Source organism: Pristiophorus japonicus, chromosome 18, assembly GCF_044704955.1.
Source record: "Pristiophorus japonicus isolate sPriJap1 chromosome 18, sPriJap1.hap1, whole genome shotgun sequence".
NCBI lineage: Eukaryota > Metazoa > Chordata > Chondrichthyes > Pristiophoridae > Pristiophorus > Pristiophorus japonicus.
The window spans coordinates 35,900,779-35,925,982 of record NC_091994.1 but is presented as its reverse complement, the minus strand read 5'-3'; the positions used below and the strand labels follow the sequence as shown (position 1 = coordinate 35,925,982).

At 43.0% G+C, this 25,204-nt stretch overlaps 1 protein-coding gene across 1 annotated transcript in view; it reads left to right on the top strand.

Annotated features, from left to right (window-relative positions):
- The window catches only part of lonp1 (lon peptidase 1, mitochondrial), a 45,675-nt gene extending 20,902 nt beyond the window's left edge, over positions 1 to 24,773 (top strand). Inside the window, exons 8-18 of the mRNA XM_070859868.1 lie at positions 131 to 351; positions 5,517 to 5,655; positions 7,521 to 7,699; positions 15,194 to 15,281; positions 15,564 to 15,686; positions 16,657 to 16,773; positions 17,445 to 17,585; positions 18,860 to 19,025; positions 21,262 to 21,470; positions 23,776 to 23,940; positions 24,378 to 24,773. Of these exons, the coding sequence (XP_070715969.1) occupies positions 131 to 351; positions 5,517 to 5,655; positions 7,521 to 7,699; positions 15,194 to 15,281; positions 15,564 to 15,686; positions 16,657 to 16,773; positions 17,445 to 17,585; positions 18,860 to 19,025; positions 21,262 to 21,470; positions 23,776 to 23,940; positions 24,378 to 24,527 (1,698 nt within the window). The 3' untranslated portion in view covers positions 24,528 to 24,773. The remainder of the gene's footprint in view (positions 1 to 130; positions 352 to 5,516; positions 5,656 to 7,520; positions 7,700 to 15,193; positions 15,282 to 15,563; positions 15,687 to 16,656; positions 16,774 to 17,444; positions 17,586 to 18,859; positions 19,026 to 21,261; positions 21,471 to 23,775; positions 23,941 to 24,377) is intronic.
- The last annotated feature ends 431 nt before the right edge of the window (positions 24,774 to 25,204 follow it).

The window sequence follows — 25,204 nt, the reverse complement described above, 5'->3', positions numbered from 1 at the left end:
GTTTTCATTTAAAAACATGAATGGAAGTTCCTGACTAAAAGCACCCCTTTAATATCTGCTGTTATTGTTATTGCTGAATTAGAAAACTGACCTTTGTGTGAAGCTCAGCAAATGTGTTTGTAATTCTTAGGTAGAAGAGAAAATCAAGCAGACTCACCGCAAGTACTTGCTCCAGGAACAGCTGAAGATTATTAAGAAAGAGCTGGGGCTGGAGAAGGAAGATAAAGATGCCATTGAAGAGAAGTTTCGGGAGAGGCTGAAGGAACTGGTTGTTCCAAAACATGTCATGGAGGTTATTGATGAAGAGCTGAACAAACTCAACTTGCTCGATAATCACTCTTCTGAGTTCAAGTGAGAATCCTGTAGAATTTTAGAAACCCAGCTTTCACCAGGATCAAATACCGAATGGTGTTTTAAGAAGGGAAACTTGAGCTCTGTGTTGCCTTTAGACATGAAAAACTTGTAGCTTGAAGTTTACCAATGGCAGCTGATCAAGGAAATGGGATGTGGGTATTGAGGGGTAGAAGTGTAGCTGGGAGAAAGGTGAAAGGGCAGATGAGCTATTAAATCAATATGAAAAAGTCAAAATGGGTTGAAATATTGGTACTGATCCATAAAGCCCCATTGCATGAGAAGAACATTGAATCTGGCAAACTTTTTTTTACACCTTGTGTCCGAGTCTTTCAGAATGTCAAGATGGTTTGAAGAGCACTTTTTAAATATATAATTCCTATAACTATATTTTGAAATAAGTCTGAATTGTACATAATACTGCTTGCACTGAGTACAGTGAAAAGATCATTAATGTTTTAAAATTAATGATATACAGTTGCATTAATTTCCTGAGCCATTCAATACTTTTCCACTTTTTCCCCCTCTTTCCTTTTCTCGTTATCCCTATATGACCACTCTCTCCTGTTGTCATGCCTCCTTTAATCTCTCCTCTCGGATACTCTGCCCTCCCAAATCTCTACCCCAATCCTTCATTACTCTTTGACCTTCCTGCTCTCCTGCCGCCGTCTCAGGCTTGACTCCACCTTAGATAAGCCTACAGCTTCCCTCTGTGCCTCTCTTGGCATCCTACAAAAGGCCCATTGAGGCATTTGCCGCTGCCTCCTTACAGGCAGCAACCCCAACTGTCCAATCCTACTTTCTCACTGACTTTCCCGCCCAGCGCACCCACTGGGGTTTTTTCTTGCCAATCTCCTCCCCATCCAACTCATTCCCCCAGCGCTGAACCAGAGGATGCAGGCAATGGGGCAGCCATCACCAACCCTCTATACATCTCCCTCCAGAATGTCTGTTCGCTTGCGAACAAGGCCCTTGCCAGCCATGAGCTTTCGTGGATGATTGCATTGACATCATGGCCCTGACGAAAACTTGGTTGAGGGGCGGTGACACCTTACCCTTAAATGAAGCACTTGCCCCATTCAGACCGTCTTGATGGCGGTGTGGCTCTCTTCAGCAAATTACTGTCCCCCTACATCTCTGGCACTTTATCCTCCTTTGAGCATCTCGCCTTATTCCAACCCTCTCACCTCTCATTTAAAATTTTAATTCTCTACTGCCCATCCAAATACCATAAAAATATTATTACCGATATTTCTTCACTGCTTTCCTCCCTCAGCACCAAACGACTTCTTAGCCTCAGTGATTTCAACCCCCATCTCAATTCATCATGCGCTCTCTCCTCAGAGTTCACTCGCCTCCCCAACCCATATTCACGGCAACCCCCTCGATCTTGCCATCTTGCCTTTGTTACCCCTAGACTTAACATTCCAATGCACTCCTGGCTGGCACCTCAATTTCTACCCTATGTAAACTTGAGGTGATCCAAAACTAGGCTGCCCATATCCTAACTCGCACCAAGTCCCACTCACCCATCACCCCTGTGCTCGCTGACCTACATTGGCTCCCGGTTAAGCAACGCCTCGATTTCAAAATTCTCATCCTTGTTTTCAAATCCCTCCCTCTCTCTAATCTCCTCCAGAACCCACCCCCCCCCCCCCCCCCACCCCGCGAGATATCTGCACTCCCCTAATTCTGCCCTCTTGAGCATCCCTGATTATAATCACTCAACCATTTAAGGACGTGCCTTCTGTTGCCTAGGCTCTAAGCTCTGTAATTCCATGCCTAAACCTCTCTCTCCCAAATCCAGGGAGAGGCAGTGGCTGGTTTAATTGATGGTCCTATGAGCCAATTCTTGGACATAGAGGTGAAAGATGGTCATGGACAATTTAATGCTTTCCTACCTAACTAGGGAAAATGGATAGGCAAACACATTCGGATAATGGTATATGTCTGGTAAGGAAAACTGAGTGAGCAGATCTTCCTTTCAAGATGGCACTGAGCGAGGTTGGGGAAAAACTCGTCTTAAAAAAATCACAGAGTCATAGAATTTTACAGCACAGGAAGAGGCCATTCGGCCCATCGTGTCCGTGCCAGCCGACAAAGAGCTATCCAGTCTGATCCCACTTTCCAGCTCTTGGTCTGTAGCCTTGTAGGTTACGGCACTTCACGTGCACATCCAAGTACTTTTTAAATGCTTTGAGGGTTTCTACCTCTACCACCCTTTCAGGCAGTGAGCTCCAGACCCCCACCACATTCTGGGTGAAAAGATTTCTTCTCAAATCGCCTCTAAACTTCCTACCACTTAATTTAAATCTATACCCCATGGTTATTGACCTCTCTGCTAAGAGGAATAGATCCTTTCTATCCACCCTATCTAGACCCACCTCAATTAGGTCTCCCCTCAGCGTCCTCTATTCCAAAGTAAACAACACCGGTCTATCCAATCTTTCCTTTTAGCTAAAATTCTTCAGTCCAAGCAACATCCTCACAAATCTCCTCTGTACCCTCTCTAGTGCAATCACATCTTTCCTGTAATGTGGTGACCAGAACTGCACAAAGTACTGCCAATATTTTGTGCCTTGGCCAATATTTAACCCTCCATCAACACAACAAAAAAACAGATTATCTGGTCGTTATCACATTGCTGTTTGTGGAAGCTTGCTTGTATGCAAATTGGCTGCCATGTTTCCTACATTACAACAGTGACTACACTCCAAAAATACTTTGGCTGTAAAGCGCTTTGAGACGTCCGGTGGTCGTGAAAGGCGCTATATAAATCCAAGTCTTTCTTTTACTCTAGCTGTAGCCTAACTAATGTTTTATACAATACAGTACAAGCATAACCTCCCTGCTTTTGTATTCTATACCTCAGCTAATAAAGGTAGGTATCCCGTATGCCTTCTCAACCACCTTATCTGTCCAGCTACCTTCAGGAATCTGTGGACATGTACTCCAAGGTCCCTCTGTTCCTCTACACTTCTGTGTCCTACCATTTATTGTGTATTCCCTTGCCTTGTTACCCCTCCCTAAATGTATTATCTCACACTTCTCCGGATTGAATTCTATTTGCCACCGTCTGCCCACCTGACCAGTCCATTGATATCTTCCTGCAGTCTACAGCTTTCTTCTTCATTATCAACCACAAGGCCAATTTTTGTATCATTTGCAAGCTTCTTAATCATACCCCCTACATTCAAGTCCAAATCATTGATCTATACCACAAAAAACAAGGGATCTAATACTGAGCCCAGCGGAACCCCACTGGAAACAGCCTTCCAGTCACAAAAGCACCCATCAATCATTACCCTTTGCTTCCTGCCTCTGAGCTAATTTTGGATCCAACTTGCCACTTTGCCTTGGATCCCATGGGCTTTTACTTTTGTGACCAGTCCGCCATGTGGGACCTTATCAAAAGCCTTGCTAAAATCCATATAGACTACATCAAACACACTACCCTCATCGACCCTCTGTGTTACCGCCTCAAAAAATTCAGTCAAGTTAGTCAGACACAACCTTCCCTTAACAAATTCATGTTGACTGTCCTTGATTAATCCGTGTCTTTCTAAATTAAGATTTATCCTGTCCCTCAGAATTTTTTCCAATAATTTTCCCACCACCGCATTAGGCTGACTGGCCTGTAATTACTTGGTCTCCCTTTTTTAAAACTGTATATATTTCGCCTGCTAACAGGGACAGTGATTTTCCTATATTAGAAGTGATACTGAATTAATTTTAAGTAAAGTGAGATTTACTATAAATCATGCCATTTGTTCAATTATAGTATGTAAAATAATGCAGCTTGACAATTTGTAGTTGGCCTCACCTCACTAAAGTGTTAGTCTGTCAGAAGTAAAAACACAAAATGCTGGAAATACTCAGCAGATCAGGCAGCATCTGTGGAGAGAGAAAACAAGTTAATGTTTCAAGTTGACAACCTGTTGTCAGAACTGGAAAAGGTTAGAGATTAGCAAGTACATAGGCAGGGAAAGGGGGGTGAAGGGGAGGAGAGGAAAGAACATGGGGAAGGACTGATAGGATGGAAGGCAGGATAGATTAAATGACAGCAGGGATGATGGTGCAAGGCTAAAGGAGATGATACTGGGACAAGTAAAGAAACAAAAGAAGGATCTAGAAGAGGTGTAAATGGGAATAGCAGAATCATCACCAACAGCGCCGTCCAAAAAAAATGGGGGCGGAGGTTATGATCTGAAATTGTCAGTATTGAGTCCGGAAGGCTGTAAAATGCTTAATCGAAAGATGACGGCTGTTCTTCGAGCTTCATTGGACAATGTAGGAGGCCGAGGACAGACAGGTCAGAGTGGGAGTGGGGTGGAGAATTAAAATGACAGGTGACCTGAAGCTCGGGGTCACACTTATAGACTGAATGGAGGTTTCCACAAAACGGTCACCCAATCTGCGTTTGGTTTCCCCAATGTAGAGGAGACCGCATCGTGAACAGCAAATACCTTCTATTAAATTGAAAGACGTACAAGTAAATCACTCTTTCACCTGGAAAGAAGGTTTGGGGCCCTGGACGGTGGGAAGGGGGGGGGGGGGTAAAAGGGCAGGTGTTGCACGGGAAGGTGCCATGGGAAAGGGAGGGGATGATTGAGGAGTGGACCAGGGTGTCGCGGAGGGAATGGTCCCATTGGAATGCTGTAAGAGGACGGGAAGATGCTTTGTAGTGGAATTAGGCTGAAGATGATGGAGGATGATCCATTGAATTTGGAGGCTGGTGGGGTGGAAGGTGAGGACAAAGGGAACCCTATGGTGGTTCTGCGGGAAAGGGGAAGGAATGGGAGCAGAAGTGTGGGAAATGGAACTGACACTTATTGAGGATCCTGTCAACTTCGGTTGAGGAAAAAGGAAGACCTATCGGATGCACTGGTGTGGAAGGTGGCATTGTCAGAACAGATGCAATGGAGACAGAGAAATTGGGAGAATGGAACAGTCCTTGCAGGAAGCGGGGTGGAAGGTGTCAAGATAGTTGTGGGAATCAGTGGGTTTGACATGGATATTGGTCAATAGACTATCCCCAGAAATGAAGTCTGAGAAGCTTTTGATTTTCATTTATAATACATTCTCTGTGTAATGTAACCTTTTTATTGATTCTAATTGCCTTTTTCACTTGCTGACTTGTTTTGTTTGCACTTCACCTGTTTTAGTGTGACTCGGAATTACTTGGACTGGCTGACTACAATGCCTTGGGGAAAATGCAGTGATGAAAACATGGACCTGAAACGAGCCAAGGAGGTGCTGGAGGAGGATCATTATGGCATGGAGGAGGTCAAAAAACGCATCCTGGTATGAGAATTGTATAATTTTACTGATCAATCGTCAGTGCTATAGCCCATTCAAGGGTCAATGATCTGAGCCCTGATAACATGCACATTTGTACCCCATGCTGATTTCATCTAGAAGCAGTGCAAACTAGACACAATCTCCTTCCCCAGAGGGAGTGAATTGGATGAGTTGCCCGAGGATATTTTCCCCTTTGGAATTACTGATGCCAATTGTGGACCCTAGTTGAAACTGGATTGGCTCAGAGTGGGCTTAAGCTCAAGATGTTCTGGATGTGTCCTACCCCTCATGATCCATTTAACCCGAGTCAACAGATTGCACCATATGCTGCAGTGTGGGTTTCAGCCAGGCACCACCCTGTTCACACTGCATGGTTTAAACTGCTGTTTTGCTGAGGAGGAAGCTCTACCTGCATGGTTACACTTGTGCTCAGAGCTACTCTCCCTACAGTTAACATTTAATTGTTTAGATCATTGTCTAAGCACTTAAATTAACTCCAGATGGGTTTAAAAAGTGCCCACTAGTCCTGAGATTTTTAAATTCACATGGACACCACACTGGAATTGCACATTGTAGTGTCGAACCTAAATGGTGGGAGACTGCCTTCTCCTCCTTTTCTGTCCTGAATCTGGTCTGGGCCCTGGTGCCAGATTTATACTGCAATGGAAAATCTTCACATTGATGCTAAAGTTGCAATATGAAGACACCTTTAATTGCATTTAAAAGAGCTTTCATTGGGCCCAAGTTTCCACACGATAAAAAACGGGCGCCCCTCCGAGCTGGGCGCCCGTTTCTCGCGCCTAAAACGGCGCCGGAAAAAAAACTCGCGATTCTGGAGAGCCCTGCAGCTCCTTGTCTGTTTGGCGCGGAGCCTACACTCGCGCCGATTTTGTAAGTGGGAGGGGGCGGGTACTATTTGAATTAGTTTTTTTTCCTGCCGGCAACCCTGCGCGTGCGCATTGGAGCGTTCGCGCACGCGCAGTGTGAAGGAAACATTGGCACTCGGCCATTTTCGTAGTTCTTTGTAGCTGTTTAATTTTTGAACATTTTTTAATAAAAGCACATTGCGATCAGCACTGAGGCTTCCTGCAGCCTTCTCACTGTCTCCTTCCCGCTCGCTGTCTGGAACGTCTCTTCCCCCCCCCCCGCTGCGTTCGGGCGGGCAGTCAGGAACGTCTTCCTCCCCCCCGCTGCGGTCGGGTCCTCCCCCCCCCCCCCCCGCTGCGTTCGGGCGGGTGGGAGGTCCCGCACTCCCTCCCTCCCGCCCGCCATCGGGAACGAACAAACGAACTTGTGAGGCTGGCTGAAGCACTTTCACACAGGTAGGAAGATGGTTTATTTAATCTTTTCTTTGCTTATAAATGTTTATTCAGGTTGGATTTATTTGTATAATATTTGTATAAGTATAAATAAGGATTTATTGTAGAATTTAATGACTTCCCTTCCATCCCCCCTCCCCCCCCCCCACCTCGTTCTGGACGCCTAATTTGTAACCTGCGCCTGATTTTTTAATGTGTAGAACAGGTTTTTTCAGTTCTACAAAAATCTTCACTTGCTCCATTCTAAGTTAGTTTGGAGTACGTTTTCACTGTGGAAACTTTGAAATCAGGCGTCAGTGGCCGGACACGCCCCCTTTTGAAGAAAAAATTCTGTTCCAAAGTAGAACTGTTCTAACTGGCTAGAACTGCAGGGGAAAAAAATGTGGAGAATTGCGATTTCTAAGATAGTCCGTTCTCCACCAGTTGCTCCTAAAAATCAGGCGCAAATCATGTGGAAACTTGGGCCCATTGTGTTAACTACATGGAGCTCCTGTTGGGCAAGGTAAATTTTTACACCCGGGTTTGTAATGTACATCTCTATGTTCCCAGGAATTTATTGCGGTTAGCCAACTGCGTGGTACAACCCAAGGGAAGATTCTGTGCTTCTACGGTCCACCTGGAGTTGGCAAGACCAGCATTGCTCGATCTATTGCAAGAGCGTTGAACCGAGAGTATTTCAGGTTCAGCGTTGGAGGAATGACTGATGTGGCAGAAATCAAGGGTCACAGGTACTGTAAGCATCTGATTGCACTTAAACCATGTAATTACTGTACTGCAAGCTCTTGCAACTGTAGTTATAGCTTGTGAATAGCACTAGTCATGTAGAGGTGTTGAATTAATATCAAAATGAATGCTATTCTAGTGGATATTTTTATTAAGTATTAATTAAGCCTTGTAATTGTCTAGCCAAAGATATGTTTTTTTTATTTGTTCATGGGATATGGGCGTAAATTGCAAGGCCAGCATTTATTGCCAATCCCTAATTGCCCTTGAGAAGGTGGTCGTAAGCTGCCACCTTGAACTGCTGCAGTCTGAGTGGTGAAGGTACACCCACACTGCTGTTATGGAGAGAGTTCAAGGATATTAACCCAGCAACATTGAAGGAACGGCGATATACTTCCAAGTCAGGATGGTGTGGTGTTCCTGTTGATTTCTGGATTCTTTTACCTCAATCTGGTTCAGCAAAATTACTGAAACGAATACCGTTTGTGCTTTAAACAAAGCAAGCTTTTATTTAAAAAGCAAATCCCGATCAGGGACCTTATCAGACAGAAGGAATGCAAGTCTGTTCAAACGCACCCAGTTCCTACGGATAAAGTGACGTTACATTGTAAAGGGACGACGGTTATACATTTTCGGCAAAAGATAACAAGATAGGGCTAGAGTGACATCCTAGTTCAGCCTATCTCTTTTGATCCCTCTTTCCCTTTGTCCACTCATAAGCCGACCTAAGTATGGTCTGATTTTAAACAAAGACCTTCTGTTATTAAATCAGGTTATTAACCTGAAACATTAAGACCTTGAGGTTTTTCTGCAAGCTGTGAGTTTTGTTTCAATATGTGTTAGCGTTGTAACATTTCGCAGTCTCGAGTCTGAGATGTCATGGCTATTCCTCCATGAATTCTTTGTTAGCTTATACTGTCCCTATACAATTCCCACATTCTCAACTTCAATGTCTCTATACATTTTTAAACATTCACATTCCCATGCGCCTACTGTCCTTGTCCTTCTAGGTGATAGAGGTCGTGGGTTTGGGAAGTGCTGCTGAAGAAGCCTTGGCGAGTTGCTGCAGTGCATCTTGGTAGATGGTACACACTGCAGCCATGGTGCGCCGGTGGTGGAGGGAGTGAATGTTTAAGGTGGTGGATGGGGTTCGATCAAGCGGCCTGCTTTTGTCCTGAATGGTGTCGAGCTTCGAGTGTTGTTTGAGCTGCACTCATCCAGGCAAGTGGAGAGTATTCCATCACACTCCTTACTTGTGCCTTGTAGATGGTGGAAAGGCTTTAGGGAGAAGGGAGGTGAAACACTTGCCGCAGGATACCCAGCCTCTGACCTGGCCACAATATTTATTTGGCTGGTCCAGTTTAGTTTCTGGTCAATGGTGACCCACCAGGATGTTGATGGTCAAGGGATGGTAGTTAGACTCTCTCTTGTTGGAGATAATCATTGCCTAGCACTTGTGTGGCGTGAATGTTACTTGCCACTTATCAACCCAAGCCTGGATGTTGTCCAGGTTTTACTACATGCGGGCACGTAATGCTTCATTATCTGAGGAGTAGCGAATGGCACTGAACACGGTGCAGTTATCAGCGAACATCCCACTTCTGACCTTATGATGGAGGGAAGGTCATTGATAGCAGCTAAAGATGGTTGGGCCTAGGACGCTACCTTGAGGAACTCTGCAGCAATGCCCTGGGGCTGTGATGATTGATATCCAACCACCACAACCATCTTCCTTTGTGCTCGGCTTGACTCCAGCCAATGGAGAGTTTTCCCCCTGATTCCCATTGACTTCAGTTTTACTAGGGCTCTTTGATGCCACACTCGGTCAAATGCTGCCTTGATGTCAAGGGCAGTCACTCTCGCCTCACCTCTGGAATTCAGCTCTTTTGTGTATGTTTGGACCAAGGCTGTTATGAGATCTGGAGCCAACTGGTCCTGACGGAACCCAAACTGGGCATCGGTGAGCCAGTGTCGCTTGATAGCACTGTCGGCGACACCTTCCATCACTTTGCTGATGATTGAGAGTAGACTGATTGGGTGGTAATTGACTGGATTAGATTTATTCTGCTTTTTGTGGACACAACCTACCTGGGGAGTTTTCCACATTGTTGGATAGTTGCCAGTGTTGTAGCTGTACCGGAACAGCTTGGATAGAGACGCAGCTATTTCTGGAGCACAAATCTTCAGCACGACAGCCAGGATGTTGTCTGGGCCCAGTGTCGTTGCTGTATCCCGTTGCTTAGCTGTTTCTTGATATCACGTGGAATTAATCGAATTGGCTGAAGAGTGGCTTCTGTGATGGTGGGGACGCTCAGGTGCAGCTGCACACTGATCACAATAGTGCAGCTGGTTGCTGTTCACTTGTGCTTATTGTATCTAAAACATTTATTCATAATTGTTCGCTCATTGTTAAATAAACACTACCACAGAATTCCAGCAAGTGGCACTGCTGGTTGAAATCATCTCTGTCAACCATGCTTCCAGCAGGGACTTGGTGACACTAATGTATTAAACTAATCACCATTACGGTGTTATGGTGGGACTTCCTAAAGAGGGATGGAGTCTATGTAAACAGTGCTGTATGCTGAGAAGTACTTGATTGGTGTGTTTCTTTTAAATGTCTACATATTCCCATTTTCAGTCTCTGCGTAGTGCAAAATGTTCCAGAAAACATTTGACACTTTCATAATTGAGCAACACCACAGGTAATGAATATAGCACAAATAAATAAAAATTTTAAATTGGAGTGTGCTGGAAAGTTGTGATGGTCAGGAATCTGTATAGAACTGTAGCACAGGGCGTAGCCAACGATTGCAATACTGAGTGGATCATGAACAGAGTGGGAAATTTAGAATTTGGTGAGAGTAGGAATTTGCTGCAAAGGGGGAAGGAGTGCTTCTTTTTGCCGTTAATAGTTGTAGTGGTTTGTGTAAGCTTGAGCAGCAGATTTAAACGGTGCGCAATTGCTGGCAGCAGCTGAGCCCACCTGGAGAAGCCGAGCGGCAGACAGCCTGGCAAACGGAGAAAAACTCAGTGACGTCATAGCAGAGTGTGGAACGGCGTGGATAAGTTACAGATAAGTATTTCGTTTATTGGTTAGTGTTTTTATTAATCTTTAACGATTTTGTTTTGGTGTTGGCTAAACAATTAAATAGCCTTAAAGCTAAAAACAAATCTTTAAAAAATAAATAGACTAAGATATGGCAGATATAAAAACAGAAAATGCTGAAAATCTCAGCGGGTCAGACAGCATCTGTGGAGAGTAAAACCAAGTTAACGTTTCAGATCGATGACCCTTCGTCAAACTGGCGAATGTTCGAAAAGAACAGATTCTTAAGGAGCACTGGAAGGGGAAGAAAGAACCAAAGGGAAGGTCTGTGATAGGGTGGAAGACGGGAGAGATTAGAGAGACAAAAGGTATGAAGGGCCAACTTGGTAATGGCAGAAGTTAGAATAAGGTTAGTCTAGATAGGGTCATTCACACCCTATTGGAATAATGATAGTCTGCCATTGGAGACAGAGAAAAAATGACATAAGATTGGGGGGGAGGGGAGAGAAGGGGGCCAAATATGAGCAGAAGCAATGGTCTGAAATTGTTGAACTCGATGTTGAGTCCAGAAGGCTGTAAAGTGCTAAATGAAAGATGAGGTGCTGTTCGTCGCGATTACGTAGAGCTTCATTGGAACAGTGTAGGCGGCTGAGAACGGAGATGTCGGCGTGGGAGTGAAGCGGGGAATTAAAGTGACAGGCGACCGGAAGCTCGGGGTCATGCTTACAGACTGAACGGAGGCGTTCCGCAAAGCGATCACCTAATCTGCATTTGGTCTCCCCAATGTAGAGGAGACCACATCGTGAGCAGCGAATACAGTATACTAAATTGAAAGAAGTACAAGTAAATCGCTGTTTCACCTGGAAAGTGTATTTGGGGCCCTGGAAAGTGGGAAGACAGGAGGTAAAAGGGCAGGTGTTGCATCTCCTGCGCTTGCATGGGAAGGGGAGGGGTGCTGGGGGTGACTCTGGAATGGACCAGCGTATCGGGGAGGGGGAAGATGTGATTGGTGGGATCACGCTGGAGGTGGCGGAAATGGCAGAGGATGATCCGTTAAACGTGGAGGCTGATGGGGTGAAAGGTGAGGATAGGGAAACCCTGTCGTGGTTCTGAGAGGGAGGGGAAGGGGTGAGAGCAGAGGTGCAGGAAATAGAACGGACACAGTCAAGGGCCATGTCAACCACAGTGGAGGGAAATCCTCGGTTGAGGAAAAAGGAAGCCATATCAGAAGCACTAGTATGAAACGTGGCATTGTCAGAACAGATGTGAGGGAGATGGCGAAACTAGGAGAATGAAATAGAGTCCTTGCAGGAGCAGGGTGAGAGAAAGTGTAATCCAACAAAACTAATATTGAATCAGAGATAGGGGCTTACCCAAATTAATAGTAATGAAGAAAGTAATGGCACTAAAGTGTCAAATTCCCAGGACCAGATGGTTTTCATACTAGGGTTTTAAAGGAAATAGGTGAGAACATTGCAGATGCCCTAGCTATGATCTTCCAAAGTTCTCTGGGTTCAAGAACTGTTCCTTTAGTTTGGAAAATTGGATAATGGAATGCTGGCCTTTATATCTAGAGGACTCGAATACAAGAGGTTAGAAGCCATGCTACAGCTATACTAAGCCCTGGTTAGACCACACCCTGGAGTACTGTGTTCAGTTCTGGGCACCACACCTTAGGAAAGATATATTGGCCTTGGAGGGAGTGCAGCATAGATTTACTAGAATTGTACTCTGACTCGAAGCGTTAAATTACAAAAAGCGATTACACAAACTAGGGTTGTATTCACTGGAATTTAGAAGATTAGGGGTGATTTGATCGAAGTTTTCAAGATATTAAGGGGATCAGATAGGATAGATAGAGAGAAACTATTTATGCTGGTAGGGGAATCTAGGACTAGGGGACATGGCCTAAAAATTGAAGCCAAGCCTTTCAAGGATGACATTAGGAAATATTCTACGCAGAAAGGCTGGAAGAAGTTTGGAACGCTCTTCCACAAGATTTCTGTTTACCAAAGGTTTTAAGGGATATGAGGCATATGGAGTTAGGCCACAGATCAGCCATGATCTCATTAAATGGCAGAACAGGTTCGAAGGGCTAAATGGCCTACTCCCTATGGGCCCAAAATTGTCCAGGAGTTGCTCTTTTTTTTTTGGAGCAACTTGGTTTTTCTGGAGTAGCTTAAAAATCCCCATTTTGCTCATTCAATTTGCGCCAATGTAAGTGAGTTAGGATTTTTTTAGTTTAGTTTAGTTTTTTTCAAAAGGGGGCGTTAACAGCCACCTACGCCCGTTTTGGCCATTTAAGCCACTTTGGACAGGTAATAGTTGCTCCAAACTAACTTAGGCGAGCGTATGTGGAGCGGGAAGGGAAGTGGAGAGGACCTTGTAAAGCACTAATCAAAGCACAACAACATTCAAGAAGCATAAAAACCATCAAGAAGAAATAAAACTTAAGTCCTACCTTCCTAATTCGGCCTGGGAAGTCAGCGGGCCGGCCGGTGCGAGAGGCCACTCGGCCAGGGATGCATGCGGGCGGGAGAGCACAGGGAACTGGCCACAGGCTCGCAGAAGACACAGGCAGGCTGGCTGCAGGAATCAACGGACAGCGGGCCGGCCAGCCAGTGCATGAGGCCACTCGGCCGGGGATAGGTGCGGGCAGGACTACCAGGCGGGAGAGCACAGGGAACTGACCGATTTGCCAATGTTAGTCGCTACTGCACATGTGCGAACGATCCAATGTGCATGTGCAGCGCTGCCGGCACTCTTTCATGCGCAGGGCCCTAGCTCCGCCCCCCCGCCGGCATTCTTTCACGCACAGGGCCCTAGCTCCGCCCCCCCAATCCACTGGCCACGCCGCGCCAGGCCCCGGAAGAGTCAACAGAGCGGCCAGAATCCGGAGAGATAATTTTGCCGCTGTTTTCAGCCTACGAAATCGGCGCATCTCTGGTGAGTGCGCCAAAAAAACGGGTGGGCCAAATTTGGGTCCTAGGTTTCTATGACCGGGAGAAAACTTATTGCTGGTAGAAAGGAGCTTGTTTAGTACAGGTGAGTTAAGCTTTTGTCTTCATGGGCTGCTGAGGTAGATACTATGGAACTTCAGAGCCACCTATAAAATTTAAATTGATGTTTCCGTTAATGTGCCTAATTTGCTGATACAGTCCTACCCACTTATAGAATCTTTCAGCACAGAAGGAGGCCATTCAGCCCATCGTGCCTGTGCCAGCTATGTTAACGTAAGTGAGACAAGTTGTCAGATTTCCATTTCCGTTCTGCCGCACCTCTCCTTTTTAGTGTTATTTTAATAGTATTTCCTGAGCTTCTGGGCCTAGATAGTCAGTCACTTAGGGCTTTGCTTTCTCACCTCAGATTCAGCTCTGAAGAAGAGAAAATATACTTGCTACTCTGGATTCAAGATTGGTATCTCATTTGACCGAGTTATCAGCTTTTTGCAGATTCTCAAACCAATGCTGAAATAAAATTTACAAGAAATTTTTTTGTTTGCCTGAAACTATTAATCTTCAACCAGATAGTTAGTTGGCCATCCTTGTATCTTGAAACAATGGGCTTTCCTTTTTTTTTTAAAAAGATTGTCAAATTAAGCGTGCCAGTTTGTCGATTGACCATAAAATATTTGGTATTAACGTATAGAAGGGACTGGGACTTTATTGTTGAAATAAGAGGGATGTCGACAGTGCACGAACAGATCTTGCTGTTCTAGTTTAGGACTTGTCTATAGCAACAGCTCTAAATATAGTCCTTCCAGGTTTAGTAGATTAATGCATTAATACTGTGGATTCTAATATGCACCTGTTGCTAAGAGAACCTGAGAAATGTCAGAGATGCAAAAAGGTCATTCAAATCCTAACTCTTCCACTGAAGCCCATCTCATGAGTACATTATCTCTCCCATCACTCCAGTACTCCGACTCCACCATACGAATGAGAAATGGCCACAGGTTTAGCCCATTTTATTTTTCATGAAACTAACTTTCCACTGCACGATCAGAGACAGTTGCATTAAAGTACAATTTACAGAATAAAGTGAAATAAATATGAACCAAATAGTACTTCTACTGCATGCAAGTGCGATTACATCTGGGTATGTGCTGCCAAATTCAGGAATGAGAGGCTAGAGTCAGATCATCTTTTATACTGAGTCCAGAATCTAACATAACCTATTGTGGCTTCAGAGGGGAAGATTTTGGATTCTTGAGCCACTAATGAATGTGACTTATCAAATGTTCATAACAACAAAGTTCTCCATCACACAGTGCATTACAAAAGGTAATGCAGTGACCTGCCTCTTGTAGCTATCCATACTGTAATGACCATACTGTTTCTGTCCGTGTAGCATTTTATTGATTTTATTTTCAACCTTTCTCAGTTTGTTGAGTGTATATTCATGGTCAATATTGACAGTGATCAGCTAATTTTGTGTTACTCTTTCATAGGAGGACGTATGTTGGAGCTATGCCTGGAAAAGTCATACAGTGCCTGAAGAAAACCAAGACTGAAAATCCATTAGTTCTTATTGATGAGGTAACTTTCTCTAAAATAGTTGTAATCAGTACCTGCAGCCTGATTTCAGAGAGCCTTTGTGAACCAGTGATGATAAAAAAGTTCAGTGTAACTTTAGACTGTGATTGCCGTTTCACATATATTCAAAAAGTATAGCATTTATTTGGTTTGTGCTGATCTGTAATTATAGAAGCAGTGCATTGTATTATTGACTTGAACGTTTCTTGTCCATTGCTGGTTACGTAGCATGCAGAGACTTCTCGTGTTTTTGATCCTCTGATCGCTTGTGCGTATTTATTACAGATTGATAAAATTGGTCGTGGTTATCAGGGAGATCCATCTTCAGCACTCCTGGAGCTTCTCGATCCAGAACAGAATTTTAACTTTTTGGACCATTACCTCGATGTGCCAGTTGATTTGTCAAAGGTATGTTTTGGGTCCCCTTCCTGTTTCGACCTTAACTTCACATTCCAGGATCTCCTGCAACAACAGTTACTTTCTTATGGCATAGATAACACTTGTTGATCTGTTTTATAATCAGTGCTTATTCTTGTGGTGTCAGTGAAGTGTTTCGTAAGCAAGGAACCAAGAATCATATCTTCTTGTGTATTGTTTTTTATTCAATTTGTTGTGAAATCTCAAGAATAGAAGTTAACATGTTGTACACATCAACCAACACGAGAAATCCTGTATTTAAGAGCATTATAATAAAGTGAGGTTTAGACATATTGATCTGACTGTTACATGAAGTCATCTAATGGCTTAGCGCTAAATTCTCTGAACCATACAATGTTTAAACCCTGGTCTAGTGATTTAACTGGTCTTAGCCGGGTGACGGTAGATATATTACAAATGGCCTCAGTACCCCACCCTAAGGATGGAACGATTAACCGGGGTTCCCAATTGTGATTGCTCTACAGTGACCCCTGTTGGAAATTGCCTGTATGGGCATCAGATAAGGACAAGTTTGGGGTCAGCTGTGATACCCTCCATGATAAAATAGTTCTGCCAACAATGTTTAAACTTGAACATAAGACGAATGTGAGATACTGTAGGGCAGGATGTCCAAACATATATCTTCATGGGCTGCAAAAGTGTGTACTATGAAGCCTCGTGGGAAACCGTGCTAAAACAGTCCTTTCCAAATCTCTTGGACCACCAAATACAAACCATCATTGACACACAGAAGACTAAGTTGCTTGGGCTTCATGAGCCAGATTACCAGGGATTATGGGTTGTAGGTGACCTAGGATTGCAGGTACGACACTCCTGTCTAAGAGCAGCTAACACCTGTGAAACCGTACATAGTGGGAATCCGGACTCTTGGGATAGGAGGGGAGAAAAAGGCTGTGTTGTTGCGTGGTCTACTCCAATCTTGTCTCTCTCAATATGATAGGTACTTTTTATCTGCACTGCCAATGTGACTGAAACAATTCCAGAACCTCTCCGAGATCGAATGGAGATGATTAACATTTCTGGCTACGTAGCACAGGAAAAGCTTGCAATCGCTGAGGTACGTCAGTTTATCTAAAAACAGGCAGAATAGATAAAAAGAAAATAACTTTGTCTTTTTTAAATACATGCAGATACTTGCCATAATTCTTGAATGGGTGTTTAATTGTGGATGTGAGAAGTTCTAATAATAATGGAGCCTAGATTACTTTGATACAAGCAAAGAACCTTGTCTCTGTTCTAAATTTTACATCAACAGAGTTCCAGTGCTGAGTCCACAGTGGTGTAGTGCCCTTGCTCGGAGTTACAAGGTCATGGGTTTAAGCTCAATTCCAGTACTTCAGCATGTAGGAATACAGTTTTGCAGATGCCGTCTTTTGGTTGAGACATTAAATCAATTAAACTAAGTCTGCTTGCCTGTTCAAATGGATGTAAACGATCCCATGGCACTATTCATAGAGCAGAAGAGTTCTGCTAGCGTCTTGGGGTCACATTTATCCCTTAACCAACGCTATCAAAAACATATTAATTGGTCATTCATCTCTCTCGATGTTTATGGGACCTTGCTATGCACAAATTGGCTGCCGTGTGTGCCTGCAAAAAAAACAGTGCACTTCAGAAGTAGTTCATTGGCTGTAAGGCACTTTGGGACATCCTGAGGACATGAAAGGCGCTATACAATTGCAATTTTTTTCTTTAGGGTTGCAAACTTGGACTCTCATTTTATTGCAGCGCTATCTGGTTCCTCAAGCAATGAAAGGCTGCGGCCTGGACAAAGAGAAGGCGCAAATCACATCTGAAGCACTTACTGTTCTGATCAAACAGTACTGCAGGGAGAGCGGGGTTCGCAATCTGCAAAAACTGGTGGAGAAGGTAAGTCCACCATGGTTACTAAACATTCCCACCTGGAGAAGGCTCCTCACTATACAAACAACAGTATATTCAGCATCACTGTATAACAAAATAGCCCCATCCATAAACTAAGATCTTCCTCGGCTGCACATTTCATACTGTACCATGCATCACAATGATGTAAATCAAATTTCATTAAAAAAAATTAAAATGTAAAAACTTTGCAGCCTAATTTTCTACCACAGTGGATAGAATGTACAAAGTTTTTTTCCCCCATTGTAATCTCCCTTCCTCTGTCGCACTTTATTAAATATATAGAGAGGGAGTCTTTTTGATTTTTTAAAAAACGATATTGCATTTCTAATGGTCTAGATATTGTTGCAGCAGGACATCTAACAGTGTCTGCCATTAGTTAGAACTTTCCCTTGCATTTTTAGGTTTTAAATTTTTTGTGTGGCAAGTAGCTGAAAATGCAAACACATAACGTCGCAGCAAGGGAAACAGGGCATCGGGGACCTGAGTGAATAGGGCAAGCAACTGTAACTCCTTAACCAATCAGATTGAAGGATTATAAAATTAACAGCACAACGACTGAGACGGAAATATAAATGAGTGGGTGAATTTAATGTCCCATCAGGTACTAAAGGAGAAAGGGGGAAAGAAAGATTGGATTAAGAGGGAGGGGAAAAAAAAGACACAGGAAAAGTTGTAAAAATTAACATTTTAAAAATCTCCCAACGATTATTACCTGACGAAATGAGGCACCAGACTTGTAATAGTTAATTTACAATGCCAGAGAGGTTGATTGGCAGTATTCAACACATCACATCTTTAAAAGGGTACTTGCACTTGAAGTAACTAGACTTAACTTTGTGGCGAGTTTAGTTTGTATCGACCGTTCAAATGGAGCAACTTCACACCATACAATGCATTTTAGTGGTAAGGCAGACAGTGAGATACCATTTACGTAAATACAATGACTCCTGAGAAGAGGGAGTGGTGTGTTTGCATGCACATGTAGCCACTGAATGAGGACAGGGTCAGGCTCAGCTTTGACATCCTCTTACAGTCTCTGTTGCGTGAAGGTGGTTTTATATCCCTGTCCTCCTATTTACAAAGTGGATATTTGTGAGTGGGGAGCGGATGAGCTGATATTACTTTGCATGAGATTCCTCTACTGTTTTTAAAGACCTTGGTGCATCTTGTAGTTGGGCTTGTATTTCAATTTCGATTTCACATTTGTGTGTTTTCCCAGTAAAGTGACGGCCACAAGTGACATGATTTCTCTTCTGCAGGTGCTCCGCAAGGTTGCGTATAAAATTGTACACAAAGAGGCTGACATGGTAACAACAACACCCGAGAACCTCCAGGATTTTGTCGGAAAACCTATTTTCACAGTGGACAGGATGTATGATGTCACTCCTTCAGGAGTTGTAATGGGTTTAGCCTGGACAGCTATGGGTAAGTGGATGAGATATGCATTTAGAGAGAGAGTCATAGTAACACTATGCATTTCTGCCTACTTCCATCTTTGTAATATTGCCTGTCCCCGCCTCAGCCCATCTGTTGCAGAAACCCTTGTCCATACTTGTTACCTCTAGACTCAACTATTCCAATGCTGTCCTGGATGGCCTCCCATTTTCCACCCACCATAAACCTGAGCCTATCCAAAAGTCTGTTGTCCTTTTCCTAACTCGCACTAAGTCCCATTCACCCATCATCCCTGTGCTCGCTGACCTACATTGGCTTCTAGTCCACCAATGCCTCGATTTTAAAATTCTCATCCTCGTATTAAAGTTCCTCCATGGCCTCTAACCTCCTCCAATTCTGGCCTCCTGAGCATTTCTCTTCCCCCCCCTACCCACCTTCCTTCACTGCACCATTGGTGGTCGTGCCTTCAGCATCTAGTCCCTAAGCTCTGGAATTCCCTGCCTAAACCACTGTCCCTCCTCCTTTTAAGCTGCTCCTTAAAACCTACCTCTTTGACCAAACTTTTGGTCACCAGTCCTAATTCTCCTCCTTTTGGCTCAGTGCAAATTTCTTGTCTGATTACACTCCTGTGAAGCATTGTGGGACATTTTACTACATTAAAGATGCCATGCAAGTTGTTCTCGGAAGTCTGTTCCATCTGGCTTACTCCATCCAACTCTTCCTGTGAGCTATTTCCAATTGTTTATAAAATCTAATAACCAAGAATCCCTTCGGATACAGGAATTTTCTACTTCTGCTTTGAAATCTAGTTTCCACTACCAGCTTGTTCCATGTGTCAACAAGCCTTTTGCTAAATAAATTTCCCTGAATTTTCTATTTACTTTTGTTTTCTTATCTGTAGAATGTCCCCATCTTATTGAACTGTTTTGTAATCTTAACTTGTATGAACTCATCCCTTTTTTTTCCCTCAGAAAAAAGTTATCTGGTATGAAAAATGCTGTTCATAGTTTGGTTCAGTTCTGATATTAGTCTTGTAGTCATACACAGAATCCTTTTGAATAAAATTATATCCTCTTTTGAAGTAAAAGATCAAACTGACAATACTTTCTCTCGCCAAGCCCCTGTGCAATTTTAAAATTGCCTCTTTCTATTTTATATATTGTATCCCTTGCTAAGTAGCTGAACATTTTTTTAAATTGCTTGAGATCACTCAGCTGTTTAAGTGACCAGTCATCCAATAGTACCAGCTCTCTCTCTCTCCTGTTCTGATATCGCCAGTATATTCCGAGACAACATCTTCCACAATATCTTTTTCTTTTGTAAAATCTGACCATGTTACATTTACCCACATTCAACTGCATCTGACACTTTCCTTGCCCACAAACCCAATGTTCCCAATGCCTTCTGAATTAGTAGGGTGTGTTTTGCATTTGCCACAAATCCATCAGTTTACAAAAAACTAATATTGCTATAATTTTCTGTTCTCATTTGAATAGTTATATTAAAACTGACTACATTTGTTGGGAATTGGCTTGACAGATTTACAGTAAATGGGCTGAATTAATACATACTTGAAGACATACAATCTCTGAAACCCTAGGAATAATGGCTGTATCTTCAGATTTTTGATTCTGATCTCATTTTATTAATTTCCAAGTTTGGCTGCCCTACGTAATCAGCACTTAAAAACATTTTTAACAGGAGAAAGTGGGAACAGATTGTTCTTTGAAAATGGTTATTGATTATGCAACTCTATGTAAACTGGTTGAATTATATCTTTTCTGAAAGGGTATGAATACTACAATTTTCTGTTCTATCTGTTGGGATGTGCACAAACTATAGCATGGAGGGTGGGGAACTTGCTCCCAGCCCATCAATGATCCTTAGCTGGCCACTGGGAACAGTGCAAGAGTTGCCTCAAGATGACTTTCTTTCCACATTCTCACCCTTGCAAAATCCAACTTAGAGCTTCTTATAATAATCTCCAATAGGGAACTTGATGACACAGGGGATCTCAGGTGATCCACATGTCGATTTTACTTTATTTTTCAGAACAAATCTGCAGTCTATATGAAAACTGTAAATCATCAGCGGACATTATAAGTTTAAGTATTTCCGTTGTAAATATCTTGTCTTCTCCCCCACCCCCTTCAGTTACAGATAGTAAGTAGCCAAGGAACTAGGGAGAAAATGAAAAGGATTTTGTACCCTTGCAACAAAAGAAACCTCTTGAATTAACTGTGTTCTTTGTAATCCTCACAATCAGGTGGTTCAACTCTCTTTATTGAAACTTCTCTTCGTCGACCAAGGGACAAGGAAAGTAAAGATGGCTCTCTTGAAGTGACTGGTCAGCTGGGAGATGTGATGAAGGAAAGTGCAAAAATTGCCTATACATTTTCCAGGGCCTTTCTCATGCAGAAAGATGCTACCAATGATTTTCTGACTCAATCCCACATTCACCTCCACGTGCCTGAGGTAAGTATTGAGTATAATGTCTGAGAAACTTTAATAAACTAGTTATTGTCTCGTTTATACTGCAACAGAATTAAGGTCCATTAAATTTAAAAAATCTGGTTGCATCAAGAGGTATCACACTTTCTTCTGCTTCTCTCTAAAAGAAAATCAACACATGGATCACCTGAGATGCCTCATGTGGTTCTGTATTCACAACCCCCTGCAGTGCAAATGTGCTGTACTCATGCCTCCTCCCCTCCACAGAAAAAGTAAGCTTAGTTTTTATATTAGTCATATTTTGAATTAGGAATGGAAAAACGAGGGAAAATGTACACATCCTGTATTGAGAATTTTGTCATTAACATTTACAGCAACCATCTTCTGGTATGGTTTTAACTAATGTTTTAAATGAAGAACTGAATTGGCCACATCAGCTTCTCTATCAAAATAAACTAAATTAAACTTCTTGTATCAAATATATACATAACCATCTGCACAGCACTCTAGTGATTACATATCATTGTACAGTTCTACTAAATGTATACTATAAAAGAGCTGGAGCGGCATACCACTTCAACCTCCAGTGCGAGCTGCTCCAAGGCTTTTGAGATGGATGACTGGGTGACATCATCAAAACCCTGGTCGCCGTTTTGGAGCGTGGGCAGGAACATCGGCAGAGCCCAGGTACAGAGGGAGTGGGAAGGTCAGGGTGGATGAGTGGCGAGTATTTATGACCGAGGTGCGACAGATGAGGGTACAGGGCCCAGAAGAGCCGAGGGCCCAAGGGGCAACACAGGCCAGTCCACACTACGATATGTGTGCGCGCTAGGTCCGTGCAACAGAGCAGGTCTTAAGTCGTCTTGGTTAATCCTTGCCACTGGACCAAGACCTAGCTCTGTCAAGCCTGTGTGATGGCTGGTGTGCAACGGTCACCACCGTTGAAAAAAATTCACGCACAGGCATCTTCCACCCCCTCAATTGGAGTTCAGGACTGGAACATTGAGTCCTTCATCGAAACATCTGTGAACTCATGGAAACAAGTCATACTTGTTCGAGGGACCGCCTATGATAATGATATAGTACTGCATTGGAGATTCATAACCTGCTGCAGCTCTGTATTAAATGTATACATCACTGCATACACAACACTGTTTTAAATATATATAACCAGTGTGGCTATATAAATATTTACACCATTGTCCCAGTCAATGCAGGACTATGTAAGCCAGCCAGGTGTAGTTTGCATATTGCATTAGCAGTCATAAAAACCAACGCTGTTGAAATGTCCATTTTTAGAGACTATAAATACGTATTGCAGGTGGTGTGGGGAGAAGATTGAAGACATCAATCCTGTTAACTGGGTACATACCATTAATATGTGCAGTGCAGGTACATCTGAAATCCAGCAACCTCTAGACCGATACCATGCTGGTTTTTGGATTTTGCCGGATTTCAGACGTATTGATTTTCTTGTCCGAAATCCAGCAACCTCGGGACCTAGACCATGCCGATTTTCAGACCTCGCTGTTGGTGCTCCTCGCCAATTCTCGCCGCCCACAGCCCCCAGCGCTGCGTTTTTCAGCCGGTTTCCTCGCCACCATCATGGCCGCCTCAAAAATGTCCGGATTCAAGACGTACCTGTACAATCTGCGTAAGTGATCCAGGATAGTTCATTTTGATTCGTGTAAAAATAAAAAGTACGTCTTTATCCCTGGGATGCATGGACAAATGATGCTGGCTGGCCAAAATGCAGAATTTATGATGTGAACAGTTATGTGCATCACTCCACAGGCAACCATTGTATACCGTATTGTAAAACACCTGTATGCCATATTGCGGATGAGGAATGAGTTTAATAAGAAATAGGAACAGGAGTAGGCCATATGGCTCCTCGAGCCTGCTCCGCCATTCAATAAGATCATGGCTGATCTGATCATGGACTCAGCTCCACTTCCCCGCCCGCTCCCCATAACCCCTTATCGTTTAAGAAAATTGTCTATTTCTGTCTTAAATTTATTCAAAGTCCCAGCTTCCACAGCTCTGAGGCAGCGAATTCCACAGATTTACAACTCTCAGAAGAAATTTCTCATGTTAGTTTTAAATGGGCGGCCCCTTATTCTAAGATTTTGCCCTCTAGTTCTAGTCTCCATCAGTGGAAATATCCTCTCTACATCCACCTTGTCAAGCCCCCTCATAATCTAAAGTTTTGATAAGATCACCTCTCATTCTTCTGAATTCCAATGAATTACTGAATGCAGTAATTCTACAAGTCAATAGGAGACTGTTTAAACATTATTTCTGATTACTGAATGATTTGTTTCTCTAGGGTGCCACGCCTAAGGACGGTCCGAGTGCAGGCTGTACAATTGTAACTGCATTGCTTTCTCTGGCAATGGATCGACCAGCAAGGCAAAATTTAGCCATGACTGGAGAGGTGTCGCTTACTGGAAAAATCCTGCCCGTAGGTGGAATTAAGGAGAAGACCATTGCTGTAAGTTACTGTGAAGCATCTGAAAGAGCAAGAGTAGAATTAATAAAACTGATGCAACTGAAAAAGCATCTTTTGGATGAGCTCTTCCTTTTAAAATTGGGGGCCAGCAGTAATATTCTTAAAAGGAATGGAAAAATACCAAAGCATAAAGTTTTTGAATTATCCAAATCTTAGTGCATTTTAATACCTTTCGAAACTAGGAATTTCCCTTAACTGCAATTAACTTAACGACTCTTTTCATATGTTTTACATGATAAAAACTTGTGGGTTTCCTTTCTCACTTTGATGGTGAATCTGAAACCACTTTATGCTCCCTGATATCTTGATAGGCATTTTCTTTTTTGTGTCTGAGAACTGAAAGCTTAGCATTAATAGTCATGACTTTTTCTTAAACACCGATTCCACTTTATATGCAACTAATTTATTGTTTTTTTTAGGCAAAGCGAGCTGGTGTTGACTGCATCATTTTACCAATGGAAAACAAAAAGGACTTTTTCGATCTACCAAAGTTTATTACAGAGGGTCTGGAGGCACATTTTGTTGAACATTACCGGGATGTGTATGATACAGTGTTTCCAAATAAATGAGATTGAACAGTGTACAGATAATAGAACTGACAAAGACATTTCTGGAAAGTGCTCTTTGCAGCAGAGCCAGATACTATGCACCGGTCCCAGACCAGCCATCTCAAATGTTGGGAGTTGTCATGACAGTAAAGCAAATAGAGATCACATGTGTGATATATTTGCCCATTTTACTGAAGTAGTATTGTAACCAATCCTGGAATTGTCTGTCAATTTTGATACTAGATTTAAATAAACTTTCTAGAATTATTTCATTATCTATTGAAATCATAAACTTGGAGTAATTGTCATTAGTGGGTTAATTGGTGTGGTAGTTACATCAAGCAGAAAGGCTCCAAATTATATCTTGGATCTGTGCTATGGAGCTGGGGCAACAGTTTGCGCACACTTGCCCTCATCACAACTGGAATATTGATAGTGAAATGATACCAGTTTTGATTCCTATCCACTGGCCTATGATACCTTCCCATCAAACTGCCTGCTGATATTCACTGGCCATTTAAGATGCAAGAGGGTATCCAGCCTATGGCCCACCGGCATGAATCGGCACATTCAGGAGGGTTTACAGTATTTTGCTTTTACTTTCCGCCTGCAAGTGAGGGTTCTCCTACAACAGTTGCCAAAACAGTTGCAGCACTCAGAATCCCAAGGAAAATTCCCAGTGTCTGTGAATAGGGCAT